Source organism: Myripristis murdjan, chromosome 8 (genome assembly GCF_902150065.1).
Source record: "Myripristis murdjan chromosome 8, fMyrMur1.1, whole genome shotgun sequence".
NCBI classification, from domain to species: Eukaryota; Metazoa; Chordata; class Actinopteri; order Holocentriformes; family Holocentridae; genus Myripristis; species Myripristis murdjan.
This window is the reverse complement of record NC_043987.1, coordinates 27,337,486-27,357,220: the sequence shown is the minus strand read 5'-3', so window position 1 is coordinate 27,357,220 and position 19,735 is coordinate 27,337,486. Positions and strand designations below refer to the sequence as shown.

At 42.9% G+C, this 19,735-nt stretch overlaps 1 protein-coding gene across 2 annotated transcripts in view; it reads left to right on the top strand.

Moving 5' to 3' along the window:
- Positions 1–19,166, top strand: part of mybpc2a (myosin binding protein Ca) — a 68,408-nt gene extending 49,242 nt beyond the window's left edge. For both annotated transcript variants that reach the window (XM_030058956.1, XM_030058957.1), the window contains exons 14-29: positions 1,699–1,864; positions 2,327–2,433; positions 2,593–2,622; positions 4,253–4,392; positions 4,646–4,805; positions 6,130–6,234; positions 6,398–6,586; positions 6,727–6,861; positions 7,767–7,934; positions 8,520–8,608; positions 10,758–10,953; positions 12,156–12,295; positions 15,098–15,257; positions 17,591–17,727; positions 18,167–18,353; positions 18,824–19,166. In XM_030058956.1, coding sequence (XP_029914816.1) covers positions 1,699–1,864; positions 2,327–2,433; positions 2,593–2,622; positions 4,253–4,392; positions 4,646–4,805; positions 6,130–6,234; positions 6,398–6,586; positions 6,727–6,861; positions 7,767–7,934; positions 8,520–8,608; positions 10,758–10,953; positions 12,156–12,295; positions 15,098–15,257; positions 17,591–17,727; positions 18,167–18,353; positions 18,824–18,858 — 2,144 coding nt within the window. In that variant the 3' untranslated portion in view covers positions 18,859–19,166. The remainder of the gene's footprint in view (positions 1–1,698; positions 1,865–2,326; positions 2,434–2,592; positions 2,623–4,252; positions 4,393–4,645; positions 4,806–6,129; positions 6,235–6,397; positions 6,587–6,726; positions 6,862–7,766; positions 7,935–8,519; positions 8,609–10,757; positions 10,954–12,155; positions 12,296–15,097; positions 15,258–17,590; positions 17,728–18,166; positions 18,354–18,823) is intronic.
- The last annotated feature ends 569 nt before the right edge of the window (positions 19,167–19,735 follow it).

Genomic DNA, 19,735 nt, shown 5'->3' with positions numbered 1-19,735 from the left:
GGGCATGTCTTCTCAACGGTTTTTACTTCACTTCATCTTAAAACCCCGACAAAACCAGCGTGTTGGCATGGCGACGCATCGGTGTTGACGTTAAAATGACCTTAGGTCCGGGCAGACACGTCATTCTCTAGTGACTGGTTGGGGAAAACTTAGATTTTACCGCAGGCAAAGTCAGACTGAAGATGGAAATGGACTAGAACAGGTAGACGGTTCAGTCTTGATATCAAATCCTCCCACAAACAGTTTAAACTAGAGAGATGTTCAATGGAAAAAAAGGGATCTTCCAATGTAAATGCAATGAAAATTAACAAGACCAATAACTTAAAACACCAGGCCTGTAAGTGTTTCTACTACAGGCGTTGCAGCTGTATCAGTTCAACGAGGACCTAATGAAAAACCTACAGTGTCTCAGACACTATAGACAAGCCTGATAAGTCATATTTTATTTAATTCAACAGTATTATTACTTCATTTATCACTCCCTGGGAGCAGTAATTTGCTACACCACTTGTTATATTGCTTTTATCTGACACCCACAAAATTTGGCAGTTGTGCTCTGTGAGAAATTAGGACACCTCGGCTGCTTGTGCGTTTCTGCGCGAACGACCGTGGAAACCAAATAATGTTAATGTCCAATGGTTTTGTCATTCTCACTCTCTCTATGAAAAAAAAAAAAAAAAAAAAATCAAGGCACTTCCACTCTGAGAAAGTAAAGTTTTCCGCCATTTCCTCATCTAACTGGCAAGGTGGCAGTGATTATAGTTTTTAGACGGACAATTTAGCTGCGACCAAATATATTCAGTGTGATAACGAAAGCAACAATTTATTCTTTGGCGGGTGTCATCCTGAAATTGGGCCAGTAGCCTAACATTACTGTCAACACGCGACTGTACACTGTCAGAAATGGGGGTACAGTAGGAGTCCATCTCTGGCTCCTAAGGTACAATCTACACAAATGTCCCCCCCTAAGGCTAATAACTACACCTCAAGATAATTATGTGTAACCTTTTTCAGAGACAAATAGGTGCATATATGCTCCCAAGCAGTAAAAGCGACATATTATGTCCCATTTAAATAAATATCATATATAATAAATACCTAAATAAATAAATAAATTGGGTAAAATATCACTTTAATGTAGATTTTAACTTGCACCCAATGTCAACGGTACATAAGCAGTACCACGGAGCACGGTTTCTCAAATGGGGGTATGCGTACCCCCAGGGGTACACTGGAGCACTGCAGATTTTTTTTTTTAAAGTTAATTAAAAAATTGCAGTCATTATTAGCTTATGCTGTAATAAGTTCAATAAAAATGTAAATGTACTACGTCGTCAAGCGATTATGTTCGTTCACTGTGTTCGGGAAGTGAAAAAAGTGAAGAAGAAGAAGCAAAAACTGGCCTTAAAAAAGTATTATCTGTATCAGGTTACTTCAGACACTGATTGAGCTGGATTAGATTGGACTTTGAGCTTTTTTTTTTTTTTTCTTGCACTGGTCATGTGGTACTCGACTGAAAAAGATATTTCACAGAGCTGCCCCAGTGCCAAGCTGTTTTACCCTTAAAGGGACGACTTTGTGCTTTATTTTCTGAGCGTGTACCGAGTTACACAACACCAGTCAACACTGATCAGAGCCCCGCATGCCTTGTATTTTAAATAAATAAATAAATAAGATATGTGCTGCATGTGTCTTCAGAGAAGGAGCTGGAGGTTCTGCAGAGCATCGCTGATCTGACGGTGAAGGCCTCGGAGCAGGCCATGTTCAAGTGTGAAGTCTCCGACGACAAAGTGACCGGGAAGTGGTTCAAGGACGGCGTCGAAGTCCAACCCAGCAGTCGCATCAAAATGTCACACATCGGAAGGTACCGCATCAGATGACTGAATTAGCCATACTCACACACACACACACACACACACACAGAGAAAAATGTTTGCATGCACAGGATTCACACATCAGCACAGAAAGCATTGTCTCTGCAATTGCATCTCCACAAAGGCTGAACAAGGTTTTGGTGGATATTTGGCTCTTTTTTGGGAGAGACTGCAGTCTGAAAAGCTCTGACAGCAAAACACACACACACACACACACACACAACATAACATACACACCCCTGGGGTTTCTGTCAGTAATCCCTCCATTAGAGCAGCCTATGGCAGGAGATATGCCAAGGCAACGGCGGTCACACAAGGTGAAAGCCATTTAGTATGTTTCTCACTCCGCGATATTGCATTATGGAGTATGTTGCCAGGGAAACCGTGTTTTGCATAATTGTGGGTCACGATGAGTGTTGTCTCCTTGGTAACATCTGGTAACGTGTCCCCAGGACCCACAAGCTTACGATTGATGACGTGAAGCCCGAGGATGCTGGAGATTATACCTTTGTTCCCGACGGCTACGCTCTTAATCTCTCCGCAAAACTCAACTTCCTGGGTGAGACAGACAGACAAAACAAAAACAACACGAAACAAAACAAAACAAAACAAAACACCGTGTACTTGATGGATTTGCCGAACATAAAGCAAGTCATCTCCGAGTTTGAATAATGCTGATTCATGTGCTCTGCTTTGTTTTTCCCTCTTTTCCCCCCAGAAATCAAGATCGACTATGTTCCCCGCCAAGGTAAGAGTGCCGTTTGGGGCAGAAGTACTTCAACTTTTTTTTTTTTTTATTGACTGCACTGTATCACTAAAGCCCCCTGTATTTCCCATTCTCCTGCAATACGACCAAGCGATCCGTTTGCTGATTTATCGGGCGAATACTGATATGTTACTAAACCTCGAATATCAGACGGTGAGTTATTATCATGATTACCCAAGGTGATACGAGGCAGGTTTTCCCCCTTTTCTTATTCATCAGATTCAAAGATGCCAGTCTTTAAAATCTGCAGCAGAACCAGCCCAGCCAACTTTGCCTAAAAATAATAATAATTTCTTTAACAGTCAAAAGTCAAATGAACACGATCAAAGCACTCACCTTAAAAGTTGCAATGCACACAACAGGTAAAAACAACACCAGCACCATTTTGCACCGTTACTTATTAACTATGAAAATGTGAAACGATGGCATTTGCTTCTGCAGGAGCTGTAAGTCCGTCTTATTTCAACTTTTTGTTTTTTAACCCTCCTGTTATGTTTGGGGTCAGTTTGACCCCAGCCAGTGTTTAACGTCTCTAAATAAATGATGTTGATGCTTCATATTTAATGAGTTTTTTTTTAAGGAGTTTTCCTAATGTAATGGGCACTACCGGGTAAACATGAAATTCACATGATGATGTTTTCAATGTCCTGTACACACTTTGTAACACATCGGCTATAAATAACAAAAATCTGTGCTTAGAAATAATATAAAGCCATTAAAACACCAAAAATTAATATTTCTTTCCAATTTTAGGTCAATCAGTGAGATTTTATGGTGATTTGCATATTTTTCCATTGTGGCGTAATAGGAATACTGGATGTATTTAATTATAGTATAATTAATTATAAAAATTTTGTGGAGGTTTAAACTGCTGCGGTCATATTGACCCCAAACCTAAAAGATGTTCGTAAATTTGAGCATAACAGGAGGGTTAAGGAATCGTTTTTTTTATTCTTGCACTCCATTTTTTAAGTAGACTGCTCATAATCCCAAATAAACTCCGGTTGATGTCTTAGCTAGCCAACGTGCAAACCAAGACGTGGAAATAACTGAACATTAGGAACTAAAAAACCAAAATGATAACACGAACGGCCTAAAAATCCAGTATCTATGAGCGGTGAATCAGAAACCGCAGCATTCAGTAGAGAAAAAATGTTCGGTACGCAGGTTTGTGCCTTTGCCTTTTTGACCTTTCTCGACTTGCTGTGATTCAGATTTTTCCTGAAGTCACGATGCGTCTTGTCCCTGATTGAGTCAGTTCGGCCCTGAAACTTACGTCAGGCGAACGCAGACGGCAGGTTTTGTATGAGCAGCATGTCATCCACAGGTGCTGCTGCAGCTTTTTTCATGTTTTTCTATTTAAAAAAAAAAAAAAACAAGAGAGAAAAGGACGAGATAAATTCAACAACACAAACCAAAAATAAGTGACAATTCTGTAATGGATTTGAGATACCAATTATACTGCTGCTGGTATCTGCCTTCAAAAAAAAACCCATATTACTCTAACTCTAATGACAGCCGGCCCTTTCCTTTCCCTGTGATCCTCCTCCTCCTCCTCCTCCTCCTCCTCCTCCTAATCTTCCTCCTCCTCCTCCTCCTCCTCCTCTAACAGATCCTCCCAAAATCCACCTGGACACGAGCGGCGGCGGCAATAAGAACACGATTGTCGTCGTGGCTGGAAACAAACTCCGCTTTGACGTGGAGATCTCCGGAGAGCCGGCGCCCACCGTGTGCTGGATGAGAGGAGACCAAGTGAGGACACACACACACACACGCACACACACACACACACACACACAGAAGATTTTCACCGTTTACGTCACTATAAATTCACACACATCACTATTTTTGGGGGCATCCGTCGCCATTCACAGTGTGCAAACATTAGTCACTGGACAGCTGACTCACTGTGTTTTTGTGCATCACATTATCTTTAAGTATCATTTATCATTATATCTCCTCCTCTCTCTCTCTCTCTGTCTCTCTCTCTCTCTCTCTCTCCCAGGTGATAGCGGAGGCTGAGGGCAGAGTTCGGGTGGAAACGAGGAAGACCCTGAGCAGCTTCGTCATCGAGGGGGCGGAGAGAAGCGACGAGGGCAAATACAACATCAGCGTGATCAACCCCGCCGGAGAGGACAAGGCCGAGCTCTTTGTCAAGATCGTGGGTCAGTGGCGCTCTGTCAATTTCTCTTTTCTTTTTTTTTTTTCTTTTTTTTGCTTCATTTCCTCTCCCACTCTTCCGCTCTAGATATTCAACCCAGACCTTTGACAGACACACACACACACACACACACACGGGCACTTACAGAGCACAGCTGACAGCAGTCTCTTTTAATTCCGGTCAGCACTACAAATAGTTAAATCAATATTATCGCATCGCCAATATTGGCTTCTTTTTCTTTTTTTTTTTTTTCCAATAAAAAAAAAACAAACAGAAATCAGTCAGTGAAGTGTCCTCCGTCTCTGCTGTGACGCCTGAGATGCATCACTGCAGAGATGCGGATGATGATTCAGACGATTACGTGTATCTACTGAATAACTAATCAATGCCGCCCTAGCTGTGTGTGTGTGAGGCATTTACCTTGAATTGGTCCTAACGCAACAACTTTAACTGAATCAACACAAGCAAGCGTGATTATTTAAGATTTAATCCGATTCTTATGGGTCTGAAGTGTTAGTGTGAGTGTCACAAGGCCTAAACGCTGCGTGCGTCCGGAAAAGATACTTGGTCAATATGGTCGAAATGAAAGATATTAAATATTAATGCAGGATTTAATGATTAGATAGCATCAATTCAGAATTATTGATGTCGGTACTGGTTGTTAAATCCTTAGCATTTTTACAGTAAGGCTGAATGATACGGTGAGAAAAAAAATCAAACTGGTATTATTTTGACATATGTTGCAATTCATGATTCATGATTTTAGTTGGAATGCATCATAATTTTAATTTCCCCTAAAAACACTATTAAAATGTTGAAAATGAGATTTTTTTTTAATGGTTTTTGTACCAAACAAACGTATTTTCTTACATCTGGAGAACACAATTTGTAGACCAGGGAGTCTCTGTAGCATCGTAATAAATTTATAATGTTTTTTTTTTTATATTTTAACTTCGATCTGGATATTGCACTGAGACATATTCCGATATCAATAATATTTAAATTAATTTTGTGCAGCCCTATGTGACACGGCTGACATCATGATTTTACATTTAGGTCATGGACACACTAGAAACACAAGGTTTGAATGTCGCTGTGTTTTTTCTGTTTTTTTTTTTTTTTTCCCTGCTCAGCACTGCCTCTCCATGCCCATCCCTTCTCTAAAAAGCACATCTGCATGTTTTCTCACATACTGTACTGCCTCCAAAAAAAAAAAAAATAAAAACCCTCCCTCACACTCTCACACATTCCCGCCTTGTCTCGTTTCTCTCTCTGCTTTGCCTCTCCTCTCCTCTCCTTCCATCTCCAACTGTAACCTGTCTCTCCAGATGTGCCCAACCCTCCTGAGAATGTCAAATGCACGTCAGTTGGCGAGGACTGTGCCACGATCACATGGGACCCGCCTGCGTTTGACGGCGGAGTTCCCGTTAAAGGTACACACTCGCAACATCTGAGGTTCACATCTGATGTCTGCCTCCCAGGAGAAAGAGACGCACATTTTGGAATCCGCACTGTTTGTCACACTGCGGTGTTTTTTTGTTTTTTTTATCCTCCTTTTCGAATGACCTCTCCATGCGCCGATATCGCTTCCTCCAGGGTATCTGATGGAGAGGAAGAAAGTGGGCTCGGCCAGATGGACGAAACTCAACTTTGACGTTTATGAGTCCACCACGTACGAGGCGAAGAAGATGATTGAAGGCGTGCTTTATGAGATGAGAGTCTTCGCCGTCAACGGCATTGGCATCTCGCAGCCCAGTGGAAACTCAAAGCCCTTCATGCCCATTGGTGCGTTGCCATTTGTCATTAGCAGAATGGTTAATTAGCAGCGGCTTTTCGCACAGTGCTCATTTTGAGACAGCTTAACCCCACCTCCCATCCCATTTACACTGGGTATTAACGCATTAATTAGCCCCTCTCTCCTTCAGCCCCCACCAGCGAGCCCATTCGCCTCACGGTGGACGATGTGACCGACACTACCTGCGCGCTCAAGTGGCGTCCTCCAGAAAGGATCGGAGCGGGCGGCATCAGCGGCTACATCATCGAGTACTGCAAAGAAGGAAGTAAATACACACACACACACACACACGCACGCGGCGTTCGACGACAATATCAGCACGTGAATTCCAATTAAGGACGCACTGATTGCTTGATTGCTTGCAGGCAGTTATTGTGAGGAGTTGCGTACTTGTAATTGTGTTTTAATGTGACAAATAATTCGAAATTGAACGTTTAAAAATGATGTTTAACTAAAAAAGACAAGCCGCGGATCGGGCGTGGCGAGTCAGGCTTTTTAACCCCCCATGTTATGTTCACATTTTTGAACATCTTTTATGTTTGGGGTCAATTTGACCCCAGCAGTTTAAACTTCCACAAAATTATTATAATTAAAATTGTTACCAAAGTTTATGTGTCAAGTACTTTATGTTTCTTTGTTGACGACCTAAATAGCCCTTTAAATAAAACATAACTCCCCCCCACCCCTCCACACATTTATACATCCAGTATTCCTATTACGCGACAATGGAAAAATATTCAAATCACATTGAATATTCTCATTGATTGATCTAAAATTGGAAAGAAATATAAATTTTTGGTGTTTTAATGGCTTTATATTATTTCTAAGTAACGATTTTTGTTATTTATAACCAATGCGTTACAAAGTGTGTACAGGACATTGAAAACATATCATCATGTCAGTTTCATCTTTACCCGGTAGTACCCATTACATTAGGAACACTCATTAAACATGAAGCAAAAAAAAATATGTTAATCATTTATTTAGAGACGTGAAACATTGGCTGGGGTCAAATTGACTCCAAACATAATAGGAGGGTTAAAAACTGACAATCAGGATCAGTCAAAATAAATTTAACCAGAGCATCACTAATTCTGATTAGTTTCTTAAGATGATCCTCTAAAAATCTGATTTTCTGATCTGTTTCCTGCTTTCCCTGCTTCCCCTCAGCTGATCAGTGGGTGCAGGCCAACCAGGAGCCGGTGGAAAAGAACCAGTATCGGGTGAAGGACCTCCCAGTGGGAGAGAAGATGCTCTTCAGAGTTGTGGCTGTCAACATGGCCGGACGCAGCCCCCCCGCCACCCTGGGGCAGGCCGTCACCATCAGAGAGATCATGGGTCAGAGACATGCGCCGCACATTCGACCAACATAAACATATTGGACACATTGAACTAATATCTCACAGTGTAAAATGTGCAAGAGCCACAAACTGCTGTAAATTACCTGATAAACCCACACCTGTTAGATTAAATATTAATGCACCGGCAACAAAAACAAAACAAAAAAACAAAAAAAACACCAATATTTACTATGTCGCTTAGCAACCATGTTGTTTAGCGGCTGCTCAAGAACAATATTGCAAGACAGAAAAAAAAATTAATTATCATGCTCAACAGTGCCTCTTAGCTATTGTAAAATCAGTAAAAACCACAACTTCCTTCTTGTCGTTTACTGCTTAATCACACACTTCATCTGAGAGGGAACAATTTCACTCTGTGCATCTTTTTATATTGAAACTGTATTTCTGGATTTTCACACCAGTGTGCATGCACGTTCATACTGTACACACACACACACACACACACACACACACACCTTTCTGAGCGTAGATTCTGTAGATTGTACATATGTGCGCTCTCTCACACACCACCCACTCCTCTGCAGCCGACTCATCCTTTCCTTCTCTGTCTGCCGCCCCACAGAGAACCCAAAGATCCGCTTGCCTCGCAATCTGAGAACCAAACTCATCAGGACGGTGGGCGAGAAGGTCAACTTGGTCATCCCCTTCCAGGTTAGAGAGAGAGAGTCCCGCCGGGCTGTGGCTGCAGCTCCTCGCTTCACGTGCCGAGTTTCGAGCACACACACGCCGGATTCAGATTTTGCAGCGGCGGAGCAAACGCGGTTCTGTCGAGCGTGCACAGTACAAGTTGCTTAAAGATTATTAGGTCACTTTTTCTTGGCCCCGTATTGAACGGTGGTATCAAACATTTAGAGCTCTTTGGTTCAGCTTATTTGAAGAGTGGAGAACAAGGCAGCGGAGTTGGACGCGTGCCTGAAAACCACTCCCCGATCCACACGAAGTGGGTCGTCGCAGGGGGCTTTCAAGTGAACCCTGGAGTGGTGTGTTTGAAGTAAGAACACAAACCGGACTCAAAGATGGGAAAACAGCCAAGAGATGCCACATTTCATGGAGCTTATTAGCCGGTTTTCATTTACAGTTTCCCATATTTTTCTTTAATCTGTCTAAATGCACTGTGCATGTGTGTTTTTCCATAATTAAAGTATCTAAATAAATGCGTCATAGAGCCTCAGGGCTGTGATCAGATAAGACGCTTTTTTTTCCCTGCTGCTCAAATGCAAAGCACAGCTGTGTGCTTTGCTAGCAACACAGCAAGCGAGAACAGCGCAAAGGGCACAGGGATTGTTCCCTCATTTGACAACAACTTGCAAGCTGCCTAATTGGCAACACCCAGCTACCCCCGAGTAACAAAGGGAAAACACTGTTGAAATAAAGATGGACAAGAGAGAGTTTGCGGTGGCTGCGCTTGCTCTTGAACAAGAGGATGTGGAGCCCATTCTGAAGCAGGATGTGGGTACATGAAGTCCTCCTGGAGGAACAGAGCACCCACCGCCTTATCGTCTTGCTCAGGAGTTAGAAAGAGCCTGTTCTTAAAGCTTTTTTTTTTTTCCACGCTGATATCACCCTGTAATCCACAAAGGCAAAGTGAGGCATGTTGAAGTGGAGCAGGAGCGCCTCAAAACACAACGTGCAGAAAATATGGTGACCAAACCGTTGAAATCAACAGGGAAAATGCATTAGAGACGGTTTGATGATAGGAGATGATGAAGGATTTGGACCAACGAAACCCCTCGAATGTTCTGCTGTAAATATATTTGTCAAATTATGACTCATAAATTGTTTTCTGGCTGTAGTGCCATGCAAAAAAATATATATATATTCCACTCACCAAGGCTTGTACTTGGGGCTGCGCTAGCACCAGCCCCAGGAAACAGCAAGATTATGATATTCTGCTTTGCGGCATCCCTTGTTGTCATGGTTACTGTGAGCAGTCATGCCAGGCCGAGATATAGAGCCATAGATATTCTGGTAACACTTTACAATAAGAGTACAACAATTAACGTTAGTTAATGCCGTAATGGTTAATTAACTGTTAGTTAATGATTATTATGGCATTTACTAATGTTAATAATATCTACAATAACCCTTAAATAGCATATAAATTAATACCTTAGCATGAACAGCATTAGTACATGATTCTTACCCACATTAGTTAACGGTTACTTAACTGTTACTTAATGTTTATTACCTGTTACTTAATGTTTATTACGGCATTAATTAACATTAATTGTTGTACTCTTATTGTAAAGTGTTACAGATATTCTTTTAAAAATGCATAGATTTTCATCTAACATTCGTGGCGTTACTGTTTTTGAGCTCTTGCCCCAGAACTCGTATGAACCGTGTGAAATCTGAGAGTGTGATTGGCTGTCAGATGCCATCAGTGATTTAAGTTTTCCCACTGCAGATTACACTGTCTCCTGCAAACTGTCTCTGGCATAAACATGTTCAAATAAAAAATAAATAAAAAAATAAAAAATAAAATAAAAAAAAAAAGCGCCCAGTGTCATCAAGCTGTACGACTCACATGGTGCCTTAATAATCAGATTCAGTTTGTTACGGTACACTTGCCTGTTGGGATTCAGAGAAACAGCCACAGTCACATTGCTTTGCTGCTGTGTGTATTTGTGTGTTAGCAGTGTGAAACCCAATAGAGAGAATCTGCAACTTATTCCACCTCTGCAAGCTATTGCAACTTATTTCACTTCTGGATGAAAATATATATATATATATATTTTTTTTTTTTCTCAGAGACTCTTTTTCCCACTGAATATTTCCCTCCATTTTAATGCCTCTGCAGGGGAAGCCTCGCCCCGTGGTGACCTGGCTGAAGGACGGCGTGCCCCTGGAGGACAAGACGGTCGGGACTCGAACCAGCGACCTGGACTCCATCCTCTTCATCCGCTCGGCAGAGAGAGCCCACTCCGGCAGATACACGCTGTCCGTTCAGATTGAGAACATGTCGGACAGCGCCGACCTGTACATCCAGATTGTAGGTGAGTCCTCGGCCCGTGGGGCACGTGCACACGCCCCGTTACATGCTCCCTCATTAGGATTAGAGACCACCCCGCACGCTTCACACTTCACACTTCACACGGCACCGCTAATAACCTGTTTGGAAGGGGGGGGGCCGGATGATGGCATGAACCCAAATCTGTGACATGTCACGCGTTTTTTTTTTTTTTTTTTTTTTTTTTCTAATTTGATGATAATTCCTAATTTCATACTCCCAGGGATCTGTGACTCAAAGTAGCGAATCATCAAAGCGCTGATTCCTCTCTCCCTCGCATAATCCTGGCTCCTGCACTGCCACTGTGGCCGCCAGCTCATTCCTCGGCTTTCCGCTCGGCTCCCCGGGTCAGGGTGCCGGGGGTGGATTATTCGGCAGGGCTCCGCTGGGATTATTTGCGCGTAGATTAAGGTTCTGGAGTTTGGAGGGCCACTCTTGTCACTTCCTCGGCTGATGAGAAGTGGCGGCTCTTGTGATCAGACGCCCCGGCCGCTCTGTCACAACGCGGGTTGAGCGGGAGCCGGCGCGGGGAGGGATTACCGCTCGCTGTGTTTGTACTGTACCTCACCGCTCCCTCCGTGTGAGAGGGCACGCCAGAGCCAGATTAATGACAAATGCATTACTATGCCGTACAGTATTTCTGTTCCGCCCTGCACCGTGTGGGACTGAGCACAAAGGAGGATCGATGTTAAACATACTGTACTCTGCCGCTCTGTAATCCAGACAGCCACAGCACGCCGCCTCTCCCTTTGTGTCTGTTCCCCGTCTGCACTGTGTTTCTAGTAATGTATGCAGCTATCACTTCCTCTCCTTGAACCCCTCGTCTCCTGCTCGGCTAATCTGTCAATCTTCGCCAATCTCCACCTCTTGAGTGTCGATTTCTTTCCCTCTGTGGAACTTTCCTTCTCCAGATCTATTTATCTATCCCTCTCTCTCTCTCTCTCTCACTCCCTCTCAAAGCTTGCCTACATTTCTACCAAGACAGAGTGAGTTATCTCAACCAGCAATGCGTGTGTGGAGCTCTTTTCATTCTCCCGTCCCCTCTCACTTGGATTATCTCATTTTCTGCTCCTGATTGTCTAATCAGGCCGTCTTGTTCACAGTCGCACACAAATTCTCAAAACTCTATCTCAGCTGTGTGTCTCTCTCTCTCTCTCTCTCTCTCTCTCACACACACAAATCCTCCAGAGAAGCCCGGTCCTCCCATTGATGTGCACGTCACAGACGTTTGGGGTTTCAATGCCGCGCTGGAGTGGAAGCCGCCCAAAGACAACGGCAACTGCGAAATCATCGGCTACACCATCCAGAAGGCCGACATGAAGACCAAGGTAAGCTTGGCCGAAGGACGCGGCCTGCAGGTGTGTATTTCACACACCCCGGGCACCTGTGGTGGATGATCCCAGCTCTTGAGCGACAGTGGCTGAGAACAGCTGATTGCTCTAATTGGGTAAACTGATCGTCTCGACAAAACTGAAAAACAGAAAAACAGAAAACAGAAATATTTCACCTCTCGTATCGTCTGCATTATTGGGAAACTGCAAGCTTCCACAGTGAAAAATATGTAGACATTGTTTTGTAACTGGTGCAGTACACCAGACAAAAAAAAAAAAAAAATGATGTAAACTGGCTGCAGTTGTCCCTACTGGAAAATACGACAACACACACTGCACACCAACATCTCACCAACCTCCTTCTGTCTCGCGGAGATTGTTCCAGAACAGTGATCAAGTTCAAATGTTTTACAGTCGTTTCAATTTAAGACAGCGATTGCAAAAGTTGATAAATTACGAAAGAAAAAAAAACACAGTCAAAATGTAAATAGCGTGTATGTTATCATATTTTTGCACGGTTGAAGTAACAGCAGTGCAGGGATTCCTCCTCCGTCTCCATCAGCAAACAATTCTCACACTAACTCCCGGCTCTACTTGAAATTAATGACCAGCGGCCGCTCACAGCGATGAAGCGGCTGCCTGTGTGCGTTCGCTCCAGTCAGCCACAGAACGAGGCCGCTCTGCTGGGCGTCTTCAGCGGCTGAGCGAAGCCTCTGCCTCGGCCTCCTTCACTTCTCTACTTGGTTCAGACCGCCAGCCCAAATCCATTTTTTTGGCATATCCAGATTGTATCCAGATTGTTTTTTTTTTTAGATTTTCTGGACACCAAAAGCCCATTTGGAGGTGATTTGAACTGTAATTCCATGCACTGGCTGCTCAAATAAGGTTTCACACTGCAAAAAACGCAAAATCTTACCAAGATTATTTGTCTTATTTCAAGTCAAAAATGTCTTATTTCTAGTCAAAATATCTCATTACACTTAAAATAAGACATGATCACCTCAGAAGTAAATTGTTTTTAGACAATTTTCACTTGTTTCAAGTGAAAATTTACTTGAAACAAGTGAAAATTTGCTTGTTTCATTGGCAAAATTTGCCAGTGGAAAATTCACTGAAATAAGTGAAAATTAGCTAGAAACAAGAAACAAATTTTGCCAATGAAACAAGCAAATTTTCACTTGTTTCAAGTAAATTTTCACTTGAAACAAGAGACAGTTGTCTAAAAACAAGTTACTTCTGAGGTGGTCATGTCTTATTTTAAGTGTAATGAGATATTTTGACTAGTAATAAGAAATTTTTTACTTGAAATAAGACAAATTATCTTGGTAAGATTTTGAGTTTTTGCAGTGCAGACGGTCTTTTGCATCACTCGCAGAGCAACACACAACAGCGACGTCAAATCCAGATGGAGGTGCATCAGAGCGGCTGAGTGGCATCGCGATGTCCCGGCCTCCTCTGTCGCTGAGTTTTCCCGGTGCAGCAGAGGAGCGCTATCACTTGGAGGGCGAGATGATGGATCTCCATTTCTCATTCTTCCAAACTGGAACAGCGTGTCACCAGCGCACACAGTGTTATGGACGCCGTTACCTCAGCAACCCATGCAGATAGGTCGGTGATGTCTGGACACACAAATCCGATCTTATCACTTTCAAATAACAGTGTGGACGGTCTGTCATAAAGATCTGATTTGAGAAAAAAAATCAGATTTGCCTGCAGTGTGAGGAAAGCTGTAGCTCCTGTGAGCAGGATGCCGGCTCAGGTACAGCAGGTGGTCTCAGGTCGCCTTAAAAATTGCATGAAGCAGCAAAAGAAATCCCAGCTAGTGGGACGAGCTCGAGACACAAAATATTTATGTGTGTGTGTTTTTTTTTTTTTTTTACAATTGTACAACCCACAATAGTACAATAAAGTTTAGGCTGCAAATCAGTGAAATGTGCCTTTAATTTCTGGGAATTTCTTGCATGTGAAATGAATGTTTTGCCACTGATATATTGAATACTGTGTCACGATAATCTCGGCTTGCTTGCTAGCTAACCGTAGTGTGTGGTCATAAACATCTTGGTTTTTTTTTTGAAGAAGAAGAACAAGAAGAAGAAGAAGGAGAAGAAGAAGAAGAAGAAGAAGAAGAAGAAGAGAGGAGACAGGCGAAAGACAAGACAGTTTACCTTGGAAGCGAAAAACTTAATTGAAAACAAAAAATAAATAAAAATAAATAAATAAATAAATAAATAAGCAAAAATTTAAAAAACTGAAAAATACAAAACCATAATAACTCTCACACTTGGTCACTTGCTGGAAATTTAGAAGAAGCTCTGTCTTGGGCACAGAATTCCTAAGCTCGTTCATTTAGATGCTTTTTTATGTTTCAATTTGTTGCTATGGTTACACAGTTTAGTTAGGAGCTCGTGTGAATTTATCCACCGTGTCAGACAATTCACTTTTATTCCTGACATCACAGAGCTGACCTACATCCACACTCTGCACGTCCACAACACACATCTTTTTCTGGTATCTCTTCCTCCCCTGCTCAGTTGTTCATACGTCGCCACTCGATGCATATAACCAGCTCTCCAGTAGATCTCCATGACGACAGCGGGCTTAATTACCGGGAGATTTGTGACACGGTTGCAAAGTATTTATGTACCTTCATAGTCGAAAGGTGCGATGACTCAACAGGTAATGGAAACTCGATCTCGAGCAGAAGACCACGACTATAACCCTCCTTAAACCTCTGCTTCTCTCTCTCTCTCTCTCGCTGTGTCTCCCTATGTCTCTCCACCCCTCTCTCTCTCTCATCAGGAATGGTTCACGGTCTATGAGCACAACCGCAGGCCCAGCTGCACTGTGTCTGACCTGGTCATGGGGAACGAGTATTCCTTTCGAGTGTTCAGCGAAAACATCTGTGGCCTCAGCGACTCGGTCGGCATCAGCAAGAACACCGCCGTCATCGCCAAAACAGGTAATGAAATCCCCCGCAGAGCGCCGCCGACTGTAACGTGACAATATCGTTTTGGATGCCAAGGAACGTCCGATGCATGCCGAGCGCTGCGTTGTGCTCCGTTAAAACAGAAAGTGAATCTGCACTGCAAAAACTCAAAATCTTACCAAGATTATTTGTCTTATTTCAAGTAAAAAATGTCTTATTTCTAGTCAAAATATCTCATTACACTTAAAATAAGACATGATCACCTCAGAAGTAAATTGTTTTTAGACACTGGCAAAATTTGCCAGTGGAAAAAGTGAAAATTCACTTGAAATAAGGGAAAATTAGCTAGAAACAAGAAACAAAATTTGCCAATGAAACAAGCAAATTTTCACTTGTTTCAAGCAAATTTTCACTTGAAACAAGAGACAATTGTCTAAAAACAAGTTACTTCTGAGGTGATCATGTCTTATTTTAAGTGTAATGAGATATTTTGACTAGAAATAAGACAAATAATCTTGGTAAGATTTTGCGTTTTTGCAGTGTGTAACCTGTGAACGTTAGCTTATAACAAGGTTAAGACACTGAACACGGGAAGTATTCCAGTGTGTAATCTGTTTACTGTCAAAATAGTAATCAGATTACACATGCATGTCATTAATTGTTGTATTACTTGTACATGTTTAAAGGGGGAATCAATTCATACTGTGCAATTACGCTAGACACAAACATCTTTTGACACCAAATAAGTTAAATAAGGGTTAACACTGGCCGCAGACGATGTAAACAGCTAGGTTGGGGAAATGAACACCTGCCAGCAGCCAAATGCTGTGGTTGCTGCGTTTGCTTACTCCAGTAGAAAGTCTGGCAGCCGACCAGCCAAATCTCTTTTGTGTTCTGAGGAGCAATCTCACCGGCGAGACTTCAGGAGTTATGAAGCAAAAATCAGCGTCTTGCCATGGAAATTCTCACGTCAACCTCCACACTGGGAGAAATCACTGATTTAATGGCATGTGATGTGGAACTCAGAGGCAAAATAATCCCAAAGCAGCCGATAGTAATCAGATTACAAAACTGAGCACCCCAATGGACATTCATCACAAGCCTGAGGAGGTAACGGGATTCTTTAACTGACTGAAAGAGATTTACTAAATCACGAGTATAATTTTAAAAAAAAACAGCCAAACAGGTTAGAATACAAGATGAAAATTTGCCTTGACAGTATTGCACAACATAGACATACCCCTTAAACCTTGAGTTTCCCCTTAAATTTCCCTTTAAGTGGCTTAAAAGTTAGGGGGGGAAAAAAAACTTTTGAGCAAAGTATTTAAGGCGAAGACGCCATTGTTTTATGCCTGCAGCATTACAGCCAATACAAACGGCTTAGATGTCTTGTGCAACATTTAATACACATCTTTTAATTCTGCAGGACGCATATTTGGGATTTTTGGAAACCTTTGGATCTCCACTTGAATTTAAAGTAAAGCTCTGGGGGTTTGAACAAAACACAAAGAGATCACGAACCCACCGATGAGACCAGCGGGGTTTAAGTGTGTAAAACACCTAATACTTATTTGGACTTATTGTATATTGTTGTATATTGTACATAGGTTGTATATTGTATATAGGAGTGTTATACAGTTGTCCCTCGCTATAACGCGGTTCACCTTTCGCAGCCTCGCAGTTTCGTGGATTTTTTTGGAGCAATTTTGCATGCTTTTTTTTTTTTTTTTTTTTTTTTACAGCGCATTGTGTTCTGCGTCCTGATTGGCTAAGGGACTGTAGACCATTGTCAATCAATCTCCTCCATGCCGGGAGGTTTTGATCTTTGGTTTCATTCTGTAAAACTGGACTTATTTTTCTACGAAGGTTTGAACTTTGAGAGTGTTTAAACAAGAGAGAAAAGTGAGAAAATGTTAATGCCTGTCTGAGAAAAGTGTATAAAGTGTGTAGTGAGGGGTTTTACAGCCTTAAAACATCTATAATAATTGTAAAAAAATAAAGCTGACTACTTCGCGGATTTCGCCTATTGCGGGTTATTTTTAGAACGTAACTCCCGCGATAAACGAGGGACCACTGTATATGCTTTCTATTTTATTTTTATTTTATTTTTTTATCTATTTTATTCTTATCTATTTTTTACTTGCACAGTGCTGGAGTTGTTGCAATTGCATTTCACTGCTGCTGTACCCGTACATCATGCATGTGACGGATAAAAATCTTGAATCTTGAATCTAATAGAGATCTAAAAGAGAATATACTGTGGATTCGCGTTTAACCTATAATTTTCATTTTGGGTTGAGGAGGCTAATTGCACTTAAGATAAATGGTAGACGGCTAAACCACGCAACGCTCTTCTGTCCGTCCAGGGCTGACGTATAACCCGGCGCCGTTCAAAGAGAAAGACAGGAGCAGCTCCCCCAAGTTCATCACGCCCCTGGTGGACAGGTCCGTGGTCGCAGGCTACAGCGCCGCCATCAGCTGCGCCGTCCGCGGCTACCCCAAGGTATTTACGCCCGTGCGCGGCGAGCGGGGGCGCATCAGAGGCGCCGCGCTGCAGACTTCATGTTTTGTTTGAGCGAGCGTGAGAGTTTTGAGAGTCAAACAGTGCGGAGAGAGGATTTTGATGCCTTGACAGCGGGAGTGTATTTTTATGTCTGGAGCTAGAACAAGAGGTGGAGCAGAAAGATCTTTTGAACATGCATTTTTTTTTTTTTTTATTTATCCCAGCGAATCGGTAAAGATTTGTCAAGCCCAAATGTTGACCTAATTTCACCTCTCCTTCTTTCCTCCTCCCTCTGTTCTCCTCTCCTCTCAACAATTCCCTGCTCTGTTTATGCGCTCCCTCCTCCACCCGTCTCTGCCTGTTTCCCTCGTCTTCCTCCATCCAACGTTTTCCTCGCCGCCGCCGCCACCGCCACCACGTCCCCCGCCGCCTCTCCCAGCCCAAGATCATCTGGATGAAGAACAAAATGATCATCGGCGAGGACCCCAAGTTCCTGATGCAGAACAACCAGGGCGTGTTGACCCTGAACATCCGCAAGCCGAGCCTGTTCGACACGGGGAAGTACACCTGCCGGGCCGTCAACGACCTCGGCGAGGACGAGGTGGAGTGCAAGCTGGAGGTCCGAGGTACGCCGTCCAAAAACCACGCTTCCCAGAATGCAGTAGCTCCAAACGAGGGAGAGAGAGAGAGAGAGAGAGAGAGAGAGAGAGAGAGAGCTGTTCTGGGTCAGGGGAGGTTTCTCGCTCTTTGACGGTTTGACAGTCCTCAATAAAAAAAAAAAAACGCCGGCATGACAAATCTCCAGCTTCTCAGCCCCTCCGACTGATCTCTTGTTGCGAGGTTTCGCAGCACAAGAGGGATACAAGTTGGAAATTCCAGTCTCTCTCTCTCTCTCTCTCTCTCTCTCTCTCTCTCTCGCGCGCGCTGAATATAAATCACCTTATTGTATTTGTCAGTCAGAGTTTTCGGAGCCATGGATGACTCTGAGAGCGGTAGTTTCTGTAAATAGGATGATCTACTAGCCTCTCATGCTGATTTAAATTTCTCTCTCTCTCTTTTTTTTTTTTTTTTGCTTCCTCCCTCCTTTTCTTCCCAGCCGTACAAGAGAAAGGAGAGGAGGAGAAGAAATGAGCGACAACACGCAACAGCGGAGGATACAGTCGAACAGGAATCGTAATGGATTATGTGTAACGGGATAGTCATGAATAAATATGATTAGAATAGATCATTGGTGAAGCTCTAAAGCCCCCCCTCCCTCCGCACCCACCCCTCCACACCTCCATGTATGCTTTCCTCTCACCGCTGCTATGACGAATGCTACATCAGTAATGTACCATAAATTATTACAGCAAGCTGCCGCCTTGTCACAGCCTAATTGAGAGTAGCTAGCGTGCGCTGTTACTGTTACCGCATGCAGACGGATCCCCTGTTATCTGTGAAGCCGACCTGTCACTGAACACACTTATAAAGCAGCCGTTCATCCATTATGGCTCCCGTGTCGTCTGTTTTGGTGTGTTGGACGTTTTTATAGGCGGGGACGAATTTATAGCGCCGAAACCATCGCGGTGTGACCGAGCGGCCGGCCGAGCGCCCCGGGATGTCAGGCGCAGGATGTGACCCCTGTCTGTCGGCCTCCGGGACGGCTGAACGAAGGGGTGACCATCAACCCAACCCAGGTAGGCATGGCCGATATCGTGGAGCCACCGGGATTAGAGAGGTTCTTCCACACCTGCACTGCGAAAAGTCCAAATCTTACCAAGATTATTTGTCTTATTTCAAGTCAAAATGTCTTATTTCTAGTCAAAATATCTCATTACACTTAAAATAAGTCATGATCAGCTCAGAAGTAACTTTTGCCAATGGAACAAGCAAATTTTTACTTGTGACACAAGTGAAAATTGTCTAAAGACAAGTAATGATCATGACTTATTTTAAGTGTAATGAGATATTTTGACTAGAAATAAGACATTTTTACTTGAAATAAGACAAATAATCTTGGTAAGATTTG